This window comes from Capra hircus, chromosome 18 (genome assembly GCF_001704415.2).
Source record: "Capra hircus breed San Clemente chromosome 18, ASM170441v1, whole genome shotgun sequence".
Lineage (NCBI taxonomy): Eukaryota > Metazoa > Chordata > Mammalia > Artiodactyla > Bovidae > Capra > Capra hircus.
In genome coordinates, this window is record NC_030825.1 from 52,283,719 (window position 1) to 52,306,043 (window position 22,325).

Genomic DNA, 22,325 nt, shown 5'->3' on the forward strand with positions numbered 1-22,325 from the left:
CTTCCTGATCCAGGGATAGAACGCACGTCTCCTGCACTGGCAGCTGGCAGATTCTTTACCACTGAGCCATAGGGGAAGCCACTCAGTGGCTCTTTACCGCTGAGCCATCACTGATGCAATGGACATGAACTTGGGCAAACTTTGGGAGATGGTGAGGGGCAGAGAGGTCTGGCATGCAGCAGTCCATGAGGTCGCAAAGAGTCAGACATGACTGGGCGACTGAACAACAACATCAGGGAAGACCTGAAGCAGCCAAATAAATATATATTTAAATATTAAAAAGAGATAGACATAGCATGGATATCAATTTATTATAAAGAGAATTTTAAGAGTTTCATTTTTCTGGTATTAAAAGTGACTTAATAAAGACTTGTTTCCATTAAAGACAATAAAATTCAAACTGCAGCTTTCAGGGTGATTTTTATTTATTTATTTATTTAAAAATTTTTTTTATTTTTACTTTAACAGGGTGATTTTTAAATACAATCTATTTGGTATGTGTCAGATATTGTGTTAGTGTCTGCTAGGGTTTCTTTTTTCTTTTGATGCAAAAAATTTATTAAAATGGACTTGTATACAAAGGGTGTGTGGGACATGGGTGAGATATGTTTTGAGCCAGCTAAACTCATGCTGCAAGGTCACTTTTTTTTCCAGTTTTAGTGAGATGTAACTGACAAAACTGCAATATATTTAAAGTGTACAACATGAAGATTTGATATACATATATATCGTAAAAGGACTCCTACCATTGTATTAACTAACACATTTATTTACCACCTTACATATGTTCCTTTTTTTCTTTTTCTGGTGAGAACACAAGCTCTACTCTCTTGTGTGCAGGCATGCTAAGTTGCTTCAGTCGTGTCTGAGTCTTTGCGATTCTATGGACCATAGCCTGCCAGGTTCCTCTGTCTATGGGATTCTCCAGGCAAGAATACTGGAGTGGGTTGCCATGCCCTCCTCCAGCGGTCCTTCCCGACGCAGGGATGAAAGCTGTGTCTTATGTCTCTTGTTTTGGCAGATGGGTTCTTTACCACTAGCACCGCCTGCGAAACCCCTCTATTTTCTTAGCAAACTGCAATTATACAATACAGTATTATCAGCAATAGTCAATATATTATACATTAGATCCTCAGACCCTATTCATCGTATAACTGAAAGTTTGTATTCTTTTACCAAGTTTTCCCTATTTCCTCCAACCCTAGCCCCTGGCAACCACTTTTTGAATCTCTGTTTCTACAAGTTCAGCTATTTTTAGAATTTCACAAGTGATATCAGGCAGTATTTTTTGTTGTTGTTGTTGCCTTTTTTCTTTTTTAATTGAAGTAAAGTTTGTTTACAATCGTGTGTTAGTTACTGCTGTCCCGCAAAGTGATTTACTTATGCATAGCTTTTCGGGTGGCTCTAGTGGTAAAGTACCCACCTGCCAGCGCAAGAGAGGTAAGAGACACGGGTTCAACCCCTGGGTCGGAAAGATGCCCTGAGGAGGAAATGGCAACCCACTCCAGTATTCTTGCCTAGAGAATCCCACGGACAGAGGAGCCTGGCGGGCTACAGACTACAGTCCATGGGGTCGCAAAGAGTTGGACATGACACACACACATATATGCATATATATACATATATATATATATGTTCTTTTAAAAATATTCTTTTCCATTTGGTCTATCATAGGACATTGAATACAGGTCTGTGTTCTATATAGTAGGACCTTGTTGTTTATCTGTTCTGTCTATTAAAGTTTACAACAGCTAACCCCACCTTCATTCCTCCCCTAACCCCGTCCCCCTTGGCAACCACCAGTCTGTTATCTATATTCTGTTTCATAGATAGGGTCATCTGCGTCATGTTTTCGCTTCCACGCAAAAGTGATACCATATGGTATTTGTTTTCCTCTTTCTGATTTACTTCACTTAGTCTGCTAATTTCTAGTTGCATCCATGTTGCTGCAGATGGCATAATTTCATTCTTTTCCTGTGGCTGAGGAGTGTTCCATTGTATACATGCATCACTGTGCTGTCCTGTGCTAAGTCGCTTCAGTCATGTCCTATTCTTTTTGATCCCATGAACTGTGGCCCACCAGGCTCCTCTTTCCATGAGATTCTCCAGGCAAGAATACTGGAGTGGGTTGCCATGCCCTCCTCCAGGGAACTTCCTGAGCCAGGGATGGAACCTGCGTCTCCTACGGTGCCTCCTGTATTCACAGGTGGGTTCTTTACCTCTAGTGCCGCCATTTTTATCCATTTATCTCTGATGGATATTTAGCTTGTTTCCATGTCCTGCCTATTGTAAATAGTGCTGGTATGAACATAGGGGTACATGTATCTTTTTGAATTAGAGTTTTATCTGAGGCTAGGGTTTTAAATACAGGATTTCATTCAACTCTCACGAAAGCCCAGTGAGATCGGTTTTATCCCCTTTTTGCAAATAAGAAACTGGCTCTGGAAGGTTAAGCGACCTGTCCAGCGTAGAATCCCTCTTGCCTCCTGGGAAGATCTCTGTCCCTACTGAGGGGATTTTGTTGAGACATTTGGAGATCTGGGAAGACTTCCTCTGCCAGCTAGTTGCTTTTTTGTGCGTGCAAGCTGGCAGATAGGAGGAAAGAGTGCTGGGGGTGGCTAGTTCTCACCTAAGGTTCAAGTTGTAGGCTCCTAGGAGAGGACTATGTAAGTCCCCTTTCTGGCCATAAGGGGGCGGCAGATACACCAGACCCTGCAACTTCGGGCCTTCAAAATAGGGTAGGGTTTTGTAGAGGAGGAAGCGGGTGTCCGAAGAAGCTGAGGGATAAAGAGTCCGTCTGCAATGCTGGAGACACAGGAGATGCAGACTCGATTCCTGAGTCAGATAGATCCCCTGGAGGAGGAAATGGCAACCTGCTCCAGTATTCTTGCCTGGAAAATTCCACAGACAGAGGAGCCTGGAGGGGCTGCCATCCATGGGGTCGCAGACGTGACTGAGCACAGGTAAGAAATAGTGATGGGAGACTCTGTGCTAGGCTATTTACCTGTGGAGTCTCAGTGTAACTCTGCACTCTGTTACGAGGTGGGGAGGTAGACACTTAGGGTACGTTTACTGTTCAGTTCAGTGGCTCAGTCGTATCTGACTCTTTGCCACCCCATAGACGGCAGCACTCCAGGCTTCCCTGTCCATCACCAGTTCCCTGAGCCTGCTCAAACTCATGTCCGTCGAGTCAGTGATGCCACCCAACCATCTCATCCTCTGTCATCCCCTTCTCCTCCTGCCTTCAATCTTTCCTGGCATCAGGGTCTTTTCAAATGAGTCAGTTCTTTACATCAGGTGGCCAATATATTGGAGTTGCAGCTTCAGCATCTGTCCTTTCAATGAATATTCAGGACTGATCTCCTTTAGGAGTGACTGGTTGGATCTCCTTGCAGTCCAAGGGACTCTCAAGAGTCTTCTCCAACACCATAGTTCAAAAGCATCAGTTCTTTGGTGCTCAGCTTTCTTTATAGTCCAACTCTCACATCCATACATGACTACTGGAAAAACCACAACTTTGACTAGACGGACCTTTGTTGGCAAAGTAATGTCTCTGCTTTTTAATATGCTGTCTAGGTTGGACACTTGCTCTTTGAAGGATCAAGTGTCTTTTAATTTCCTGGCTGCAGTCACCATCTGCAGTGATTTTGGAGCCCCCCCAAAATAAAGTCTGTCACTGTTTCCATTGTTTCCCCATCTATTGGCCATGAAGTGATGGGACCAGATGCCATGATCTTAGTTTTTTGAATGTTGAGTTTTAAGCCAACTTTTTCACTGTCCTCTTTCACTTTCACTGAGAGACTTTTTAGTTCTTCGCTTTCTGCCATAAGGGTGGTGTCATCTGTGTATCTGAGGTTACTGATATTTCTCCTGGCAATCTTGATGCCAGCTTGTGCTTCATCCAGCCCAGCATTTTACATGATATACTCTGCATATAAGTTAAATAAGCAGGGTGATAATATACAATCTTGACATACTCCTTCCCTGATTTGGAACCAGTCTGTTGTTCCATGTCCGGTTCTAAATATTGCTTCTTGACCTGTGTACAGATTTCTCAGGAGAGAGGTCAGGTGGTCTGGTATTCCCATCTCTTTAAGAATTTTCCAGTTTGTTGTGATACACACAGTCAAAGACTTTGGCATTAAGCATTTTCTGTGCCTTACCTCATTCATTCTTAGTACAATACTATGAAGAAGATATTGTCACTTCTGTGTTTCCATTTTGCAGTGGAAGAAATAGGTTTAACTACCTGAGGCCTCAAATCCTACCTCTGTTAATGACTTGGAGAAGTGAGATCTGAAATGCCTGCCATTGACCTCAGAAGTTGGACTGTCATGAGGACCTTGATTACTATGAATGAGTTTTGGAAGGGTGGTTGGGGAGCCAAAGGAGGTCATGGGAAGTGAGTCAGGTCTGAATGGAGACCAGAGAGAGCCTGTGGCAAGAGGCTGCGAGGTGACATTTATCCCTGGGCTTCTCCTCGTCTGTACTTCTGACCAGCTGAGCTAGTAGATCCTTTTAGAGGGCTGAGCCAGGGCGTGGGTGGGCCAAGGCGTATGTGTGTATATTCCCTCTCTCTTTTTAAAAATGATTTTATTTATTTTTGGCTGTGCTGGGTCTTTGTTGCTGCCAGGGTTTTTCTCTAGTTGTGGTGAGCAGGGGCTACTCTCTTGTTGCAGAGCATGGGCTCTAGGGTTTGCAGGCTTCCGTTGTGGCAGCAAGCAGCCTCCGTAGTTGCAGCTCCTGGGTTCTAGAGCACAGGCTCAGTAGTTGTGGCTCACTGGCTTAGCTGCTCTGTGGCGTGTGAGATCTTCCTGGACCAGGGACTGAACCTGTGTGTCCCACACTGGCAGGCAGATTCTTTATCACTGAGCCACCAGGGAAACCCCCATAGATTCTCTTATTTCATTAGGCCAAATGGCTTGAGAACATCAGTAACCTTCAAAGGGGACTGGTGAGTCAGAAGCATGGTATCTTTAGGTGGATGGGAGGCCAATCACGATGTGAGAGATGGGACATATTTACCGTGTACAGAAGATTATATGTAGCAAGACGACTGGCTATGGAGTGCAATTTAATGAACCCCGCAAACATATCACTCAACCTAAGAAATAGGCTATCAAGAGGAACTTGCATCTTACCTATATAGCGCTTCCTATCACGTCTCTTTGACTTCTCTCATGAAGTAACCACCGCCCTACATTTTACTTGGCTTGGGTTTTTAATACTTTGGTCATATATGCATAATATATATTTATTTTAAAATATTTATTTAATTTTTAGCTGCACTGGGTCTTCGTTGCTGTGTGAGGGCTTTCTCTAGTTGCCACAAGCAGGGGCTACTCTCTAATTGCAGTGTGCAAGCTTCTCATTGCAGTGGCTTCTCTTGTTGCGGAGCATGGGCTGTAGGGTGCTGAGGCTCAGTAGTTGCGGCTCACAGGCACTAGAGCATGGGCACAGCCTTAGCTGCCTGGTAGTATGTGGAGTATTCTCAGACCAGGGATTGAACCTATGTCTCCTGCATTGGCAGATGGATTTTTAACCACTGGAGCACCAATGAAGTTTAAGCAACAAATGTTAGAATTGTTTCCTTTTGTAAAATGGTTTATTATCGTAGTTTTCTGGAACTTTAAATAATGCATATATATAATATTCATCCATGTTCCAGTGTGTGGTTTTGTTCCTGCATTTTCACTGATATATTATCTCCTGTTGTGCTATTTGTATCACAATTTAATTCTTGTCAATTATGCTTGGATTTCCCCTCTCCCCACCCTCCCAGTTTTGGGACACTTACTGGTGCTATGAATGTTCTTGTACACGTCCCCTAGTGCTATGTGTAAGATTCTCCTGGGTGTACAACCAGGTATGGAAATACTGGGCTGTAGGTTTGTTTGGCTTTGGAAAATAATGCCAAATTGTTTTCCCAGGTGTTTGTAGCAATTATACATTACTGGTACAGAGTAAAGAATTCTTGTTCATCCACATGACCTCCAACTTTTCCAACTTTAAAACTTTTGCCAATCTGGTGGATGTAAAATGGCATCTCATTGTGGTCTGAATTTATATCTCCCTGATTACTAAGCTGTTATTGTTCAGATGGACTGCAGCACGCCAGGCTTCCGGGTCCCTCACTGTCTCCCCGAGTTTGCTCAAATTCATGTCCAGTGAGTTGGTGATACCATCCAACCATCTCATCCTCTGTCGTCCCCTTCTCTTCCTGCCCTCAATCTTTCCTAGCATCCAACCATCTCATCCTCTGTCGTCCCCTTCTCCTCCTGCCCTCAATCTTTCCCAGCATCAGGGTCTTTTCCAGTGACTTGGCTCTTCACATCAGGTGGCCAAAGTATCAGAGCTTCAGCTTCAGCATCAGTCCTTCCAATGAATATTCACGGCTAATTTCCTTTAGGGCTGACTGGTTTGATCTCCTTGCTATCTAAGGTACTCTCAAGTAGGTTGAGCATTTTTTCAGATGTGTATTGCCTGTGCTTCATCTGTAAAATGCCTATTTATTTTATTTTATTTTTTGTATTCTTTTTCTATACGATCGTTTAACCTTTTTGTCTGGATACATAGGATTTCCTTAGGTATGCATATATCTTATGTACTAATTCTTTGTCAGATGATTTGTCTTTATATCTTATGGTCTGTTTTGAAGAAAAGGATTTTAATGTTGAACTTATCAACCTTCCAGTTTTATGGTGATTCTTTTTGTGCTTTGCTTAAGAGATCCTTCTTGGTGATTCCCCAGTGGTCCATTGGTTAGGACTCAGTACCTTCACTGCCAGGACCCGGGTTCAATCCCTGGTCAGGGAACTAAGATCCTGTAAGACACAGAGTGGGACACCACCCCCCCCCAAAAAAAAATTAAAACAAAATAAAGGCTGCATGCTTAATATGACAGTACAGCCCTTGACAGTCTGATTCCATTCTTGTTTCAGACTGTCTTCCACAATAAGATACACTGTGTCTTATTAACTATCTCATGATGAAATAACATTAAAAAAAGAGATTCTTATTTATCCCAGAATCCAAAAAATGCTCTCCTTTGTTTCCTCCAAAAAAGTAAGTTTGAATTTTTGCATTTATGTTCTTAATTTATTTAGAATTGATTTTTGTATGTCTTTAAGATATTTGCATTTTTTCATATAGACAATTAATTGCCCAGCTCCTTTTATTGAATAATTCTTTCTTTCCCCATTTATCTGCAATGGCATCTTGGTTGTATTTCAAAGTTTCGTGTTTGCGTGAGTCTATTTCTGGAATTCCTATCTTCCCATCGATCAATTTATCTACTTTTGTGCCAACAGTTCACTGTATTATTTTTATAGCTTTTTAATAAGTCATTTTACCTGATAAGGCAAGTCATTCCCCCTCCCCACTTGTTCTTCATCTTCAGGAGAACCTTGGTTATTCTTGGACTTTTTGCACTTCCATGTAAATTTGGACCAACTTGTCAAGTTCCAAGAAATTCTTGTTGGGATTTTGGTTGGAATTTCATTGACTAACTGCTAATTTAGGGGAGAGTCTATATCTTTACGAAGCTGAACCCTTCTATCCATGAACATGGGACAACTCTTTATTTAGGTCTTCCTTAATATTTTTCAGGGGAGCTTAACATTTTTTGCATTAGGATCTTGCACATCTTTTATTAATTTATTCCAAAATAATCTATAGTGTTCATTGTTATAAATGATGTCATTTAAAAGTTACATTTTCTGTTTGTTTCTAACACGGAAATGCAATAAATGTTTGTACAGTTTATTGATCTTAAAGATAGACACGTTGCTAGACTATATTATTACTTCTAATAATTTGTTTACAGGGTTTTGGGCAGAGCTTTCTGTGTAGATAAAAAGCATCTGTGGATAATGACAGTCGATCTGTGCTGGTTGGGACATCCCAGGACAGTGACGGCGCTGGGCACTCTTGGGTTGTTCTTGACTTTCAGTGCAATACTGCCATTTTTCTAGAAAACAATGTTGCTGAGTCTTGTTTGTTTGCTTTTCTGAAGGGGATAGATAAAAAAAATTTTTTCTTCCCAGCCTTTTTGAGATATGTCTCAGTTGCTCAGTCATGGCCGACTCTTTGCAACCCTGTGGATGGTAGCCCGCCAGGCTCCTCTGTCCATGGGATTCACCAGGCAAGAATTCTGGAGTGGGTTGCCATTTCCTTCTCCAGGGGATCTTCCCAGACCAGGGATGGAAGCCGAGTCTCTTGCGTCTCCTGCATTGGAAGGCAGATTCCTTACCACTGAGCCACCAGGGAAACCCCATATGATGGAGAGGCGACGCTTATTCAGGTTGCACACTGTGGTGATTTGAAACACAAGTGTATTGCAAAACGGTTGCTACCATAGCATTAGCTAACACGTCGGTCTCACCACATAATTACCATTTCTTGCTTGTGGTGAGACCGTTTAAAGTCTACTCTCTTAGCACTTTCAAGTATACGAAACGGTTTTATTAACTATAATCAGCGTGCTGTACGCAAGATTCCTAGAACCTGTTTATTTTACCACTGGAAGTTCGTGCGCTTTGAGCAACATTTCCTCATCTCCCTACCCCTCAACTCCTGGTAACTGCCATCCTACTTTCTGTTTCTAGGCATTGGCTTTTTTTGGTACTCCACATGTAAGTGATATCATATAGCATGGGCCCCCCAAACTCTGAGATCTAATGCCTGATGCTGAGGTGGAGTTGATGTAATAATAGAAATAACATGCACAAAAGAGGTAATGTGTTTGAATCATTCCAAAATGATCCCCCAGCCCCCATCTGTGGAAAAATTGTCTTCCATGAAACCAGTCCCTGGTGCTAAAGAAGGTTGGGGCCACTGTCATATAGTATGTATCTTTGCCTGTCTGACTTATTTCCGTTAGCATGCTGCTACTGCTAAGCCACTTCTGTCGTGCCCGACTCTGTGCGACCCCATAGACGGCAGCCCACCAGGCTCCCTCGTCCCTGGGATTCTCCAGGCAAGAACACTGGAGTGGGTTGCCATTTCCTTCTCCAGTGCATGAAAGTGAAAAGTGAAAGTGAAGTCACTCAGTCGTATCCGACTCTTAGCGACCCCATGGACTCAGACCACTAGGCTCCTCCGTCCATAGGATTTTCCAGGCAAGAGTACTGGAGTGGGGTACCATTGCCTTCTCCATAGTCACTTCAGTTGTGTCCGACTCTGTGCTACCCCATAGATTGCAGCCCACCAGGCTCCACCGTCCCTGGGATTCTCCAGGCAAGAACACTGGAGTGGGTTGCCATTTCCTTCTCCAGTGCATGAAAATGAAAAGTGAAAGTGAAGTCACTCACTCGTATCCGACTCTTAGCGACCCCATGGACTGCAGCCTACCAGGCTCCTCCGTCCATAGGATTTTCCAGGCAAGAGTACTGGAGTGGGGTACCATTGCCTTCTCCATAGTCACTTCAGTTGTGTCTGACTCCGTGCGACCCCATAGATGGCAGCCCCCCAGGCTCCACCGTCCCTGGGATTCTCCAGGCAAGAAGACTGGAATGGGTTGCCATAATGCCATCAAAGTCCATCAACCTTTTTTTTGTGTTCTTGCAAATGGCAAGCTTTCTTTCTTTTGCATAGCTGAATGATATTTCACCTTTCTGTCTCGCATCCTCTTTCTAACTTTATCCAGTCATCCACCGATGGACACTTAGCTTGTTTCCAAGTCTTGGCTATTGTGAACAATGCTGCAAAAAACACGAGAAGGTAGATGTTGTTAGGTATTCTTAATCGGATTAAGGAGTTTCCCTTGTGTTCCTAGTGCAACAGTTTACAAATATAAGCTGATGGCAGATATTATCAAATTATTTTTCTATATCTGCTGAGATAATCAAGAGTTTTCCCTTTGATATTAATATGGCACACAATGTAGATTTTTTAAAACTTTAAAAAACTGATGTATTACATGCAAAGACACGTACAAGTCATATGTGTATTGCTTAATAACTTCTAAGAAATTCGACACCCCCATGTATCTAGCAGTTAGATCAGGAAACGAAACATTGCTTGCACCCTAGAAGCTCCTGCGCACTTCCATTTACAGATTTATAATGCTAAATAACCTTTACTTTTCTGGGGCCAACAAAACTTGGTCATGGTGTGTTATCTGTTTTCACATACTGCTGGATTTGGTTTGCTAAAACCTTGTTTAGGATTTTTGCCTCTCTGTTCATAAGTGTGACTGGCCTGACAGTCTCCTTTTGGTTCTGGTTTTAATCTCAGAATGAGTTGGGAACTGTATCTCTTTTTCTATTCTGTGGAAGAATTTGACGTGTGAACAGAGTCCCAGAGCCTTTGGCGGTACTAATAAAAAGATGTAACTTTTGTACCATTGAAATTCCAGAAGCAGAGGAGAAGAAAACAAGGACTGAAAAAATGAAACAATAATGGCTCACGAAGCTGAGTGAACTCAAAGCAGGACCAGTCTAAACAGATTCACACTCAGATACATGGTAAACTCGTGAGAACTGACACCAAAGGAAAACTGTCTTTACAACCTAGAGGAGTGGGTTGGGGAGGGAGGCGAGAGGGAGGATCAGAGGGAGGGGACATAGGGATACCTATGGCTGATTCATGGCAGAAACCAATACAATACAGTAAAGCAATCATCCTTCAATTTAAAAAAATTCAGAGAAACAACCCATTTCCTATTCAGGATTTTTTTTTTTCTTGGCCACGAGGCATGGAGGATCTTAGTTCCCTGACCAGGGATTGAAACCCTGCCCCTTGCAGTGGAAACTCAGACTCTTAACCACTGGACCACTAGGGAAATCCCAGAAACTCTAATTTAATTGACAGTAGATTTTGTACCTGAAAATATGGAAGGAAGTGGCGTATTTTTCAAGTACTGAAAGGAAAGAACTGTCAACTAAGAATTCTACATCTGGCAAATTTATCCTTTGGGAATGAAAGGAGAATCAGGAAATTCTCTGATGAAGGAAAACTAAGGGGATTTGCTGCTAACTGACCTTTCAAAGACTGGCCAAAGAGAAGAATGTCCAGTTCATCCTCTTTCATTGCTTAGGCTTGGTATCATATCTAAACTCTAACCAATGTAAAATAAAATAAAAATAATAAATAAAAATAAAACAAATCCAACAGAGTATGTTCTCTGACAATAATACAGTCACGGTAGAAATCAGAGACAGAAAGACAACATGAAAATCTCTGAAACATATAGAAAATAAATAACATATTTCTGAATAATCTATGGCCAGAGATGAAACCTCAAAGGAAATTAAAAAAAAGAATTGAGTTAACTACTGAATTAAAAAACCTCCAACCATTTGTAGAATGCAGCTTATGTAATGCTGAGAAGGGTACTTATGCAACAAAATGCTTATATTAGCAAACAGGAAACACCACCTAAATTAATAATCTAAGATTCTATGACAAGAAACTAGAAAAATGACAGCAAAAAGAATCCAACCCAAAGCAGAAGAATTAATAAAAATAAGAGCACCCGTGATCCTTACACTAGGTTCTGTGAATGGATGACTGGAGCCACTGGGAAGGGCAGGGCTGAGTCTGGAGGGTCAGATTTAGTTTTGTGAGTGTGAGGTGGATGGAAACAAGGAGATGGGATGACTGTGAGGGTCCCAGTCTTTTCTCTTCATCTAAGGGTTGCGGCAGATGGAACAGTTCTTTGGTGTTCTGCCCTGGAAAATATGTCTTCATGCTCCACTGTTCCCTCAGGAAAAATGTCTGCTCTGCTGGGAAGGACACCCGGCACAGGGCTCTCAGCCTGGAGTAGCTGGGAAAGTAGCCTAGAGCTCTGCTCAGCCTGCTGTCTGGGGAGCTCAGCTGGGGCTCAGGGAACAGAAGGCTGTGCTCAGGTGGTGCTCCAGGCTGGGTGATGGATGGGTGTGTTTCCAAGGTCAGGCACCAAGGTTCATAAGTTAATCATGAAATATTCCCTTAATGTTGTAGGCAAGACAGTTGCCTGACTCTCATGGGTGGGAAGATTCCCTGAGATGCCAGAGTCAAGTTCTCAGCCTCCCCAGGGCCATACTGTGGGTGCAGGGTCAGCAGGATTGTGGCGAGCTGTAAAAGATGTGCCAATAAGTACTGTCCAGACATGCGCAAAATGTTCACAGCTCATAAACTGGAGCAAAGCAGGCTCTGCCTTAACTGTTCTGCCTCGTTGCATCTTTCTCATAGAAAGAATAGAAATGGGCTGGGTTTCCAGTCATTCCTTTTCGTTGGGTCCTTTCTGTGCAGCCCCTGGGATGAGCACAGTGAAGCCCCTGTCCATGGTGCTGACCATCACTGGCTACCCAAAGGAGCTGCATCTGCTTTCTTTATAGTCTTAACACAGCGTTCTAACAAGAAAGAGGTGGAGAGGGCTTCAGGGAGTGTTGACTGGCTTCTGTTCCATGGCTAAAGGACAGTGAGGGTGCTGTGCACATCAAATCAGGAACTAACCCCACAGTCAGGAAGACCAATTCCAGATTGCCCGTGAGTAGTGGTTTTGTAGATCAGTTGGTAAAGAATCTCCCTGCAATGCAGGAGACCCAGGTTCGATTCCTGGGTTGGGAAGACCCCCTGGAGAAGGAAATGGCAACCTGTTCTAGTATTCTTGCCTGGAGAATCTCATGAACAGAGAAGCCTGGTAGGTTCCCAGTCCACGGGGTCGCAAAAGTCAGACACAACTTATTGACTAAACCACGATAAGGAGTTTGCAGTGAGAGAAGATGATGACCACAACCTTGAGAGATGTGATAGAGAGAACAATGGCCCCTCAAAATTGACACATATTTTTTAAAATTTTATTTATTTGGCTGCATTGAGTCTTAGTTGTGACATGCAGGATCTTTTGTTGCAGTGCACTGACTCTCTAGTTGTGGTGTGTGGGTTCAGTAGTTGAGGCATGCTGGCTTAGGTGGCTTAAGTGGGATCTTAAGTTTCCCAACTAGGGATTGAACCCATGTCCTTTGCATTGCAAGGCAGATTCTAAATCAACTGGGCCACCAGGGAAGTCCCTGTCCACATCTTAATACCCAGAATCTTTGCAGATGTCCCAAGATAAAGGGAATTTATAAATTAAGGCTCATGTGATTAGGAGATTATGGTGAGTTATCTGATTGGGCCCAACATAATCAGAAGGGTGGTCCTTATAAAGAAAAAGGAAGGCAGGAGAGGCAGAGCCAGAGAAAGACATGTGATGATGGAAGCAGAGCATGAATTTAAGATAGTCCACTGCTGACTTTTGAAGATGGAGGAAGGGGCCACAAGCCAAGGAAAACAGGTAGCCTTTCACAGCTTGGAAAGGCAAGGAAACAAACTCTCTCCTAGACTATCCAGAAAGAACAGAGCTGTGTTGACATCTTGATTTGTGTTGTTTTATACCACAGGTTTGTGGTAAGTTGCTACAGCAGCAATAGGAAACAACAAGAGGTGTCACCTTCTCTAACCCAACATTGTGTGCATACGAGATAAGGAGTATCTTAGAGCCCAATCAGGATGTGAAACTTGGCAGGTTTTGTAACTGTCTCTTATCTCATAACAAACAACACTCAGGCAATGGCCAGACATCCTCCTGAACTCTGGGCTCTGTGCCTTAGTGCACAGACCACTTTTGTTTGGGTGAATGTGGGTAAACTGACCCATGTGAACTTACATGGGAAGATCACCCTTCCCAGGTGACCTCAGTTCTTCAGGTGTGTGGAGGGGGCTGCAGATGAGGCCCAGGTGGGAGGAGGCCCATGGGCCACATCAAGGAGGAGACAGTTTGTCCCACTGCTGTGGAACCTGAGTGAGTTTAGGTGGGAGGAGCCCACGTGCACAAAAAGAGCAAACGAGAGGAAAGTCCTCTTTATTCAGACCTCTCAGGTGGTCCACAGTGGGTCACAGGCCCAGCCACTTTCCTTGGAAGCCCTCAGTTCCTTGGGGAATGGAAGTCCTTGTCTTCATCCATCCAGGGCTCAGGGCAGCCTTGTCAGGGCCTCCAGAAGGCCAGAAGGGACACTAAGGCTGAGCCCAGGCCCCCCAGTATCTTCAGGGGTCACAGCTGTTTCTCTGCTTTGGGTGTCTGACCTCACTCAGACTCTGGGGTCTCAGGTGGGCTCTTCACACCCATTAAGGGGAAGTTCCTGGAGCAAACTAAGAAACCACATCTACTTTGGGGTTGATCTGGCAGTAGATATCTGTGTTGGGATAGAGTAATTCCTGTAGAGAAAGAAGAGGCCTTTGAGCCCCTGTAAACTTCTCAGAACAGGTCCCAGGATCTCCCTGGCCCAGGGTCCACGGGGCTCCTTCGTGGGGGGCCCGGCTGTGCTGGAGGCTTTCTGGGTCCAGATACATCACTCCTCTTCATCCATTTTCCCATTTTTGCTGCTGTTTCCTGGAAAGTACCCTTAAAAGTGCAGGATCAGACCATTCATCCCCAACACTCACCTCATAGATGGGAACAGCTGGCTTGGGGCTGGGTAGGGAGGCCTGGGTAGGGGAGAAAGTGGGTGTCAGGGGAACAGGGAAGAGAGTCATTTCTCCTCAGAAGTGACCAGCCCTGCCTCCCAAGCAGCCACCTCCAAGCCTGAAGCCCTCACCTCAGTCCCCATCTGGCTGCATGCTCCACCCTCGATAGCCCGAGACCCCTGTCTGAAGCTCCTAGTGCCCACTCTATTCCTGGCTGGACTCCAGGGTTAACTGTGAAGGGACCAGGCAGGCTCAGGGCAGGGCATGGGGGTGTCCTGCCCCTGAAGTGAGTCCCAGTCCTGACCAGGATAGGGTTCATATTGCTGGCTACCCTGGAGTGAAGGGTGTCTGTACTGTGAAATGTTGGACAGTCCCACTGCCCTGAGTCTGCACAGCTGGGACCACAGGGAGAAGAGACAAGGAAAGAATGTGCTTACCGGGGAGACAGAGCTGCCAGAGGGACCATGTCCTAGGAGCAGAGACAGCAGTTAGCACCAGGGGTGTGAGGAAGCTTAGCCCACCCTCCAGGAGAGGCTGGGGGTCCTCAGCTTCCAGAGAACCATGGGAGAAGGGGCATCACCAGGGAGAGACCTTCTGGGCATTTAGGGTCCAGTGAGGTGACCCGTGACTCAGAACTCGCACATCTAGCAGACCAGTCAGTGCGGATCCCCTGTGATGAAGCCCCAGCGGGCAGCTGGCTGGAGCAGATGCTGGAGGATAGGACCAGGGTGTCCCAGCTGCACCCAGGCTGAGAAGACACTCACCCAGGGTGGTTGCTGGAGGCCGGTGCTCTCTGAGGTCATTCTGGCCACTGGCCCTAGAAAAGGTCAAGATTATTTTTGAGGGTTGCAGGAGGCAGGAGGAGGTCACAGCTTTGGTGTCAAAACAGGGAACAAGGAAGGTTCCCTTTTCTAAACAGGGAGTGTGTACATATGCGGTCAGATGCACAGTCGTGTCCAGCTCTTTGGGATCTCGTGGACTGTGGCCCTCCAGGCTTCTCTGTCCATGGGGTTCTCCAGGCAAGAATACTGGAGTGGGTTGCCATTTCCTTCTCCAGGGGAATCTTCCTGACTCAGGGATCAAACCTGCGTCTTCTTCGTCTCTGCATTGCAGGTGGACTCGTTACTATGGAGCCACCAGGGAAGCCCAATCAGGGAATGGAGAGACCTCCATTCTCCACCAATGCTGTTTAGGGGGAGAGGGCCCAGCAGAGAGGAGCTAGGGAAAGTCCTTAAGAAGCCACATCCATCCTGGGCTCAGAGAGGAAGGACGTGCAGGTCAGTGGCAGTCTGGGAGAAAGTGACCTGAGAAGGGACAAAGGACCCAGTAAAGGAATCAGCCCAAAGGCTTTGAGCGGAAGGGTCAGGTCCTCAGAGGAGAGCAGGGCCAGAACACACGGAGGATGCCTGGAGAGCCGGTGCATCTTGGGTCCTGTGACTTGGGGGGGGGGGTGCTCTGCGGTGGCCAGCCTAGCCCCTCAGGCTGAGAGATGCTGAAATTAGACAATGGCCTCTTTCTCTACCTTCATCTGCCTGGAAAGAGGCATAAAGCTCATCTCCCGACCTGCTGTCCTGGCCAGGTCCATGTTCTCCCATCTCACATATCACAGGCTGTGGTTAACGCATCTGCCTCCTGGGAGACTCTGACCCGACCTGGCCTGTCCAGGTGGCTTCAGTCTCTTTGGTCACGATGACGCTCAGGTTCTGAGGCTGTCAACCTCTCCTTTCAGGGTGACTGGATTTAAATAAACTGCAGGATGTACTGCTTACTGAGCATTTACTGCCTGCCAGCACGCCTGCAGGTCTGCTCCGGGAGCTAGGACAGCAGTGGGCTGTTCTTGTTGTTCAGTCGCTCAGTCGTGTCCGATGCTTTGTGACCCCATGAGCTCTAGCCCGCCAGGCTCCTCTGCCCATGGGATTTCCCAAGCAAGAATACTGGAGGGGGTGCCCATTTCCTTCAGGGGATCTTCCCGACCCAGGGATTAAACCCACATCTTCTGCATAGCAGGCAGATTCTTTACCACTGAGCCAGCGGGGAAACCCTGGACAACAGCAGTGGGGAGTGTCTAATTTACTGATGCAGAAGGTGTTGGGAAGCTACCCCAGGTCAGCATCTGGTGAAGGAGGGGCCGATGGATGAGAGGGAATGCCCTTGGGGGAAGTGGAGAGGCTGTGGAGAGCCAGGCCCAGAATCCAAGGGTAGGATGTCTCTCTTCCTGGCTTAGCATCAGCCTGGGGGACAGGATTAGCATCGGGCATTGCCATTTGTACCTTCTAGTCATCTTGAGGAAAACAAAGCACCCCACAATGGTCACCAGTGCCAGCCTAACCAGGATCCCAATCATGATGACGATAACGATCTCCCTATTGAGGGCTGGGCTGTTTTCTCCGCCTGAAAGGAGAAGACAGAGAGGGAGATGAAGGCCTGAGTTCACCTGACCAGGAAAACCACAAGAGGTCTCACAGGGGAGAGGGCCTGTTAGGGAGGAAGGGGATGCTTTGAGGTCTGTGTGGCTGTGTGTTTGGTCATCACAGTATCTTCCCAACCCTCCTGCTGCAGGGGGTTGCATCTCTCTCTCTATTTTAATCACGTTTGAAACCTCGGACTTTCTCTAACTCAACACTCTCTCACTGTAGCCAGCTCCGTGTCCTATCGGTATTCCTGTTAAGGACTCTTTCCTCTTACATTATGCACTCCCGCCCTTGTTTTTCCTTCCCATCCCCATTGTCAGTCTTAGAGGGAAGGTCTGCTCAACTCCTGCCCAGTAATAATAATATTAGCCAACTGTTTCCAGTTCATTCTGTGTGGCTGGCACTGTGGGAAAATCCTTTACGTCCATCTGTTCTGATCCTTCCCTCCCCATGACGGAGGGGGTGTCATCCTTGCTGTGTGTACATACATCTGAGACCCACGGCGCTTAAATAAATCAACAGAGTTCATAGAACTTCCCTGCTGGCTCAGATAGTAAAGAATCTGCCTGCAATTCAGGAGACCTGGCTTTGATCCCTGGGTTGGGGAAGATCCCCTGGAGAAGGGAATGGCAATTCATTTCAGTATTCTTGCCTGGAAAATTCCATAGACAGAGGAGGCTGGTGGGCTACAGTCCATGGGGTTGCAAACAGTCGGACACAACTGAGCAACTGAGTACGTAGCATATTTCATCTGGTAAGAGATTAATACCCATTTCTTCAGTTCAACAACAACAAAAGGCACTTGGCCCTGGGGACCCTTCTTTGTTTCCTGTCTCCCCCTACATGAGGCTGTCAGGAGCTCAGAGAATCCCCTCCCCGCATTCCAGGCTGGACCCAAGGTCTGCCAGGAGAAATCAGGCAGCAGGGGGAAGAAGGGTCTGCTGAGATGTAGTGGGAGGGTTCAGGGGCTGATTCGCAATTTGCTTGTAACTTCTGGGAAGTTAGGAGGTAAGTTCTTTCAGATTTGTTTCTGAAAACCTACAGGCTCTACCACAAAGCTTGGTACTGATGGGCCAGGGGCCATTTACCAGAGACTGTCATAGCCTTGACTGTGGTTTTACTGGGACCAGTGATGAAGTTATGGACAAGGCAGTTACAGGGTCTACTCTTATCTGCAGTGATATCGGGGATAAAGAGCTCCTGTATGGATTGTGGGGGCCTGCCAGTGATAAGCCAGGGACACGGTGTGGCTGGGGTTAGAGGCTGTGTGGTGGGAGAGGTTGAGCCCAACAGGAAGTGGTGGGGGTGTCCGGGCCATCTGAAGCAAAGAGCATAAAGCCACACGTGATGCAATCAGAGGGAAAGGAAATTCCTGGTCTGTATTAGGGCCCCAGCGTCCTTCTGTCTGGATCACAGCCTTGTTGTAGAAAGTCTCAACCATTACCTCTCATGTTCACTCATCCTGAGTCTGAGATATTAACCTGTTTCTTCCGTCACAGGCTGGTGACCCTGAGCCTCTCAAGACACAGCAGCCCATCCCCTCCTAGTCTTGGTTCAAGGTGGGCCTGCCTGGGCTTGCCTGGGATAGGAAGTCATGGCCAGCCTGGGTGTCCAAAGGTGAGGGTCCATGTACCTGGACCTGAGAGGGATGGGTACGGCCTGGCCTCTGGCACTGCAGATTCAGCCAGGAGGCCTGGACCATGTAGGAACAGAGGTTACTCACTGAGGCCATTCTGGGTGGATGGGTCATCATGGGTGACATTCTCTGGATCCCCAGCTTCACGCACACAGGGTCCTGTGTCATGCCTTTTCACATTGAACACAGTGAGAGTCCTGTTTCCCTTGCACAGTTCCAGCTCCATGCTGTTGGGGAGGCTCTGATTGTTGACTGAACACATGTAGAAGACGTCGCAAGTCTCAAACCTACACGTTAACACCACAGTGTCCTCGTGCTGCCTGGGGTTGGAGTTGTTGCTGGTGATGACGGGTGTAGGCAACAGCGCTGTGCAGATAACAGAGAGAACATTGCCCCTTTTCTACCTTTGGCTTCTCTACAAGCATCTTCAATCAGAATTGGCGTCTCTCACCTCTCAGCCAGACTGAGCCCTTCAATAAGGCAGGTCTGTGCATCGAAGACAAATGCATGGGGACCTGAGCCCAGAGAGTGTGAGGCCATGTGCTCTACGTCTGGGAGAAGCACAGGCTTCCTCGGGGGTCGATTGTGCAGCAGCGTTTAGTGCTGGACAGACCTGGGTGGGATTCAGAGACCACCTGGCGTCTGTCCTGGTTTTTATCAACCAGCCTCGGGAGAGAGCTCCCTGGGTGGCACTCTGGGGAACGAGAAACTTCTAGGAGTGTCTTCCTTCCTCTGCTCCTCCCTGGGGGTGCTGAGATTTCTCTGGAGTCTCCAGGTCCCCCAGGGCAGTTGACTGACGGCCTGGGGACCTTGTACCTGTGTGCTCTCCATGCCGAGTCTCAGGAGTGGGACCAGGCTGTGCCCCTGTGCGGATGTGGCTCTCGGGGCTGAGCCCTGGCTGGTGACCAGCTTGGCAGCCTCGGGATTTGGCTCAGTGTTACTGGAGGCAGGAGCCCTGGGACAGGGTGTGGGAGGGGCTTCCTGGGGCTGAGCTTCTCTGTGAGGATCCCTGGGGCCCTCAAGCCGGGGTCTTCCCTGAGTCCTGCAGGGTCTTCCTCAGGGTCCTGGTCATGGGGAGGGGCCAGGGGGCTGGACTGAGAGTGCTGTCCCTCTGCTGAGTCCCTCCATCAGCCCGTCCTTCTCTCTACAGTGTCTGCAGGGCCTGGCTTCCTGGGAGCATTTCTGACCCTTTGGAGTTTGTCTCCACAGCGTGTGTCCTGCACTGAATGTTCAAACCCCGACACGGGACATAATGCAGAGGAGGATGGGGGCAACATCCGGGGCTGTAAGTCCTGCAAATGTGAACAGAATTCATCCCGACCCATAGCTCAGTTGGTAAAGAGTCTGCCTGCAACGCAGGAGACCCTGCTTTAGTTCCTGGATCAGAAAGATCTGCTGGAGAAGGGATAGGGTACCCACTCCAGTATTCTTGGGCTTCCCTGGTGGCTCAGCCAGTAAAGAATCTGCCTACAGTGTGGGAGACTTGGGTTTGATTCCTGGGTTGGGAAGATTCCCTGGAGAAGTGAAAGGCTACCCACTCCAGTACTCTGGCCTGGAGAATTCCATGGACTGTGTAGTCCATGGGGTCACAAAGAGCTGGACACGACTGAGCGACTTTCACTTTCACTTTCCCACCCAGTACGCCGAGGTCAGAGAGGAAGCACTCACTGTATATGCAGAGATGTCCAGTTAGTCTTTCTGTCTGTAAATCCTTCTTTGTAACGAGCAGGGTGTAGGATCCTGTGTCTTTCTGGGTGACGTTCTGGATCAGCAGGGTTCCGTTGGGGTAAAGTGTCTCCCGTCTGCTGTACACAGCCCCATTGGTAGTTGCATTAGTGGCTACCCTATATGATGCAATTAGCTGGGTGTTGTCTACACTCTCTCCTCTGTACCAGGCATAGCCTAGAGGATTTTCTGATATGTTGTGGGCAAGTAGAACATGCGACCCTTCTGCAGCAAGGAGGGGCAACGTTTTAACAGCGAGCTGGGCAGTGGTGGGCGGGGTCCAGAAAGTTGAGAGTGAGACTAAGAGAGAAGAGAGAGAAACCAGTTAATTTCTGACCTGTGTGGGGGATGGGAAAATGGTGCCCTGGGTCCCGAGCAGGTCTCTTCATCCCTCAGCCTTGGTGTGTGTGTGCACGTGTGTGCATGTGTGTGTGCTTATGTGCATGGTATCTAGGTATATGTATGTGTGTGTGTCCTACTGGTTCAAGATCAGCAGCATGACCCCCGTCACTTCAGCGCCTCTGGGCTCCTTTTTTCCTCTGCTTCCCCAGCTGTCCCCTGGCTCACCCCCTCGCTGCCCTCACACGCCTGCTCACATTCAGGGCCTCTTGGGAGATGCCCCTCCCCTTGACCAGCGGCTGTAAAGACCCTCCGTGCTCACTGCTGACCCTTCCCGGCTCCGGTTCCTGCGTGATGCCTAAAGACCTGCCAGCACACTCTCCATCTCTCTGCTTGTGTGTCTTCCTCCCCACAGAGTGCGGGCTCCGTGAGGGCAGGGGCTTGTCTGATCCTGCTTGAAACCTAGGACCTGGACCAGGCTCCAGACATTAGTACCTGGGGATGAAGGAAGGAGAGTTCCCAGGAATTCCACAGTCTGGTTTTATTTGTCAGTTTCTAAGGGTGCCGGGTAAAGACAGTGTTTACTGTCCTGGTTATGTCTTTTTCTGTAGTGACATAATAAATTGTTATTATTGTCATCACTTAGCAACAAACTGCTCAGTGAAGAATAACTGATAAAACCTACAGCAGTTGAGTCCTCCCGCCCCTCGCCAGCTCTAGCTCATGCAGAGTCTCCTGTGGCTGAGCCCCTCCCTCCCCCGTCCCCTGCCCTCTGCCCTCAGGTCTGAACGGCAGCCCCCTGTCCCCTCTCAGAGCCCCGTCTCCCCCAGAGACCAGCCAGGCTCTTGTTCTCCAGTCCCCGCCCCCTCCCTGAAAATTGTCCCCTCTCACCTGCCAGCAGGAGCCTGCTCCAGGGCACATGCCACCTGCTTGCAGAGCCTGATGGGGGCTCCATGGTGCCTGCGGTCTGCTGTGTCCCTCTCTCTGTGAGGAGAACTTTCTCTCCAGAAACGCTCACAAGCCCTGCAGTCCTTGCAGGAGCTCTGCTGTCCTTTCCCCTGTGTGCTGGGCCTGCCCCGGGGCAGGAGCACTTGGCTGGGTCACGTGGCCCAGGGGCGGGGTCTCTGCCCAGGCCCCACCCTCTGCCTCCCCTCTCCTCCTTCCCTCCCTCGTGGCCCCCATCCCCCTTCCCCCTCTGTCTGTATTTCTATTCCCTGAACTCTGCTGAGTCCTCTGCCTTCTAGAGCAGGGATTCTCCACCTACACACACACACACACCCCTACACACCCCTACACACACCTACACACAACACCCCACACACACATACCTACATCTCAGCTACACACAGACACCTAGATACACACACATCTATACACACGCACACACACACCCTTGTCTGGAAAAGCACAACCTTGGGGTGTCCAGGTCCGGGGTCCCCACTGCTTTGGATCAGATGCACACTCAGCCTCCCCGACGGCCCTCCCTCATCCCCTTCTGGCTTTTCCCTTCAGAGGAGGAGCCTGAGGGTGCGGGGTGCATCAGGAATGCTTGTCACAGGGACGTCCTCCCCACGGTGCATGGGAATCACCTGTGGAGCTTCATGAAGACTGCGAACCCCCTGGTGACACCTTAGAAATGCTGTTTCAGCAGCTGCCAGGTCACACGCTGTCCCAGCCTGGCTGAGACCCCAGAACAGCAGTTAGCCCGCCCCACACACCCCAGTTTTGGCCTCTGCTGGGTTTTGGTCTGGGGTCTCTCAGCACAATCACAGATCCAGGGGTTT

The 22,325-nt window shown here is 47.7% G+C and overlaps 1 protein-coding gene across 2 annotated transcripts; it reads right to left on the reverse strand.

The window, feature by feature from the left end:
* On the reverse strand, positions 13,810-21,614 carry LOC102180421 (carcinoembryonic antigen-related cell adhesion molecule 3-like). Of its 2 annotated transcripts, XM_013971349.2 has the most exons (8): positions 21,433-21,614; positions 20,146-20,502; positions 18,565-18,843; positions 16,701-16,821; positions 15,195-15,247; positions 14,868-14,899; positions 14,410-14,451; positions 13,810-14,181 (listed from the first exon to the last, which is right to left on the reverse strand). In XM_013971349.2, the coding sequence occupies exons 1-8, from the start codon at positions 21,494-21,496 to the stop codon at positions 14,116-14,118; spliced, it is 1,014 nt and encodes a 337-aa protein (XP_013826803.2). In that variant the 5' UTR covers positions 21,497-21,614; the 3' UTR covers positions 13,810-14,115. The 2 variants fall into 2 exon arrangements, with proteins under 2 accessions (XP_013826803.2, XP_013826804.2); XM_013971350.2 differs by lacking the exon at positions 16,701-16,821.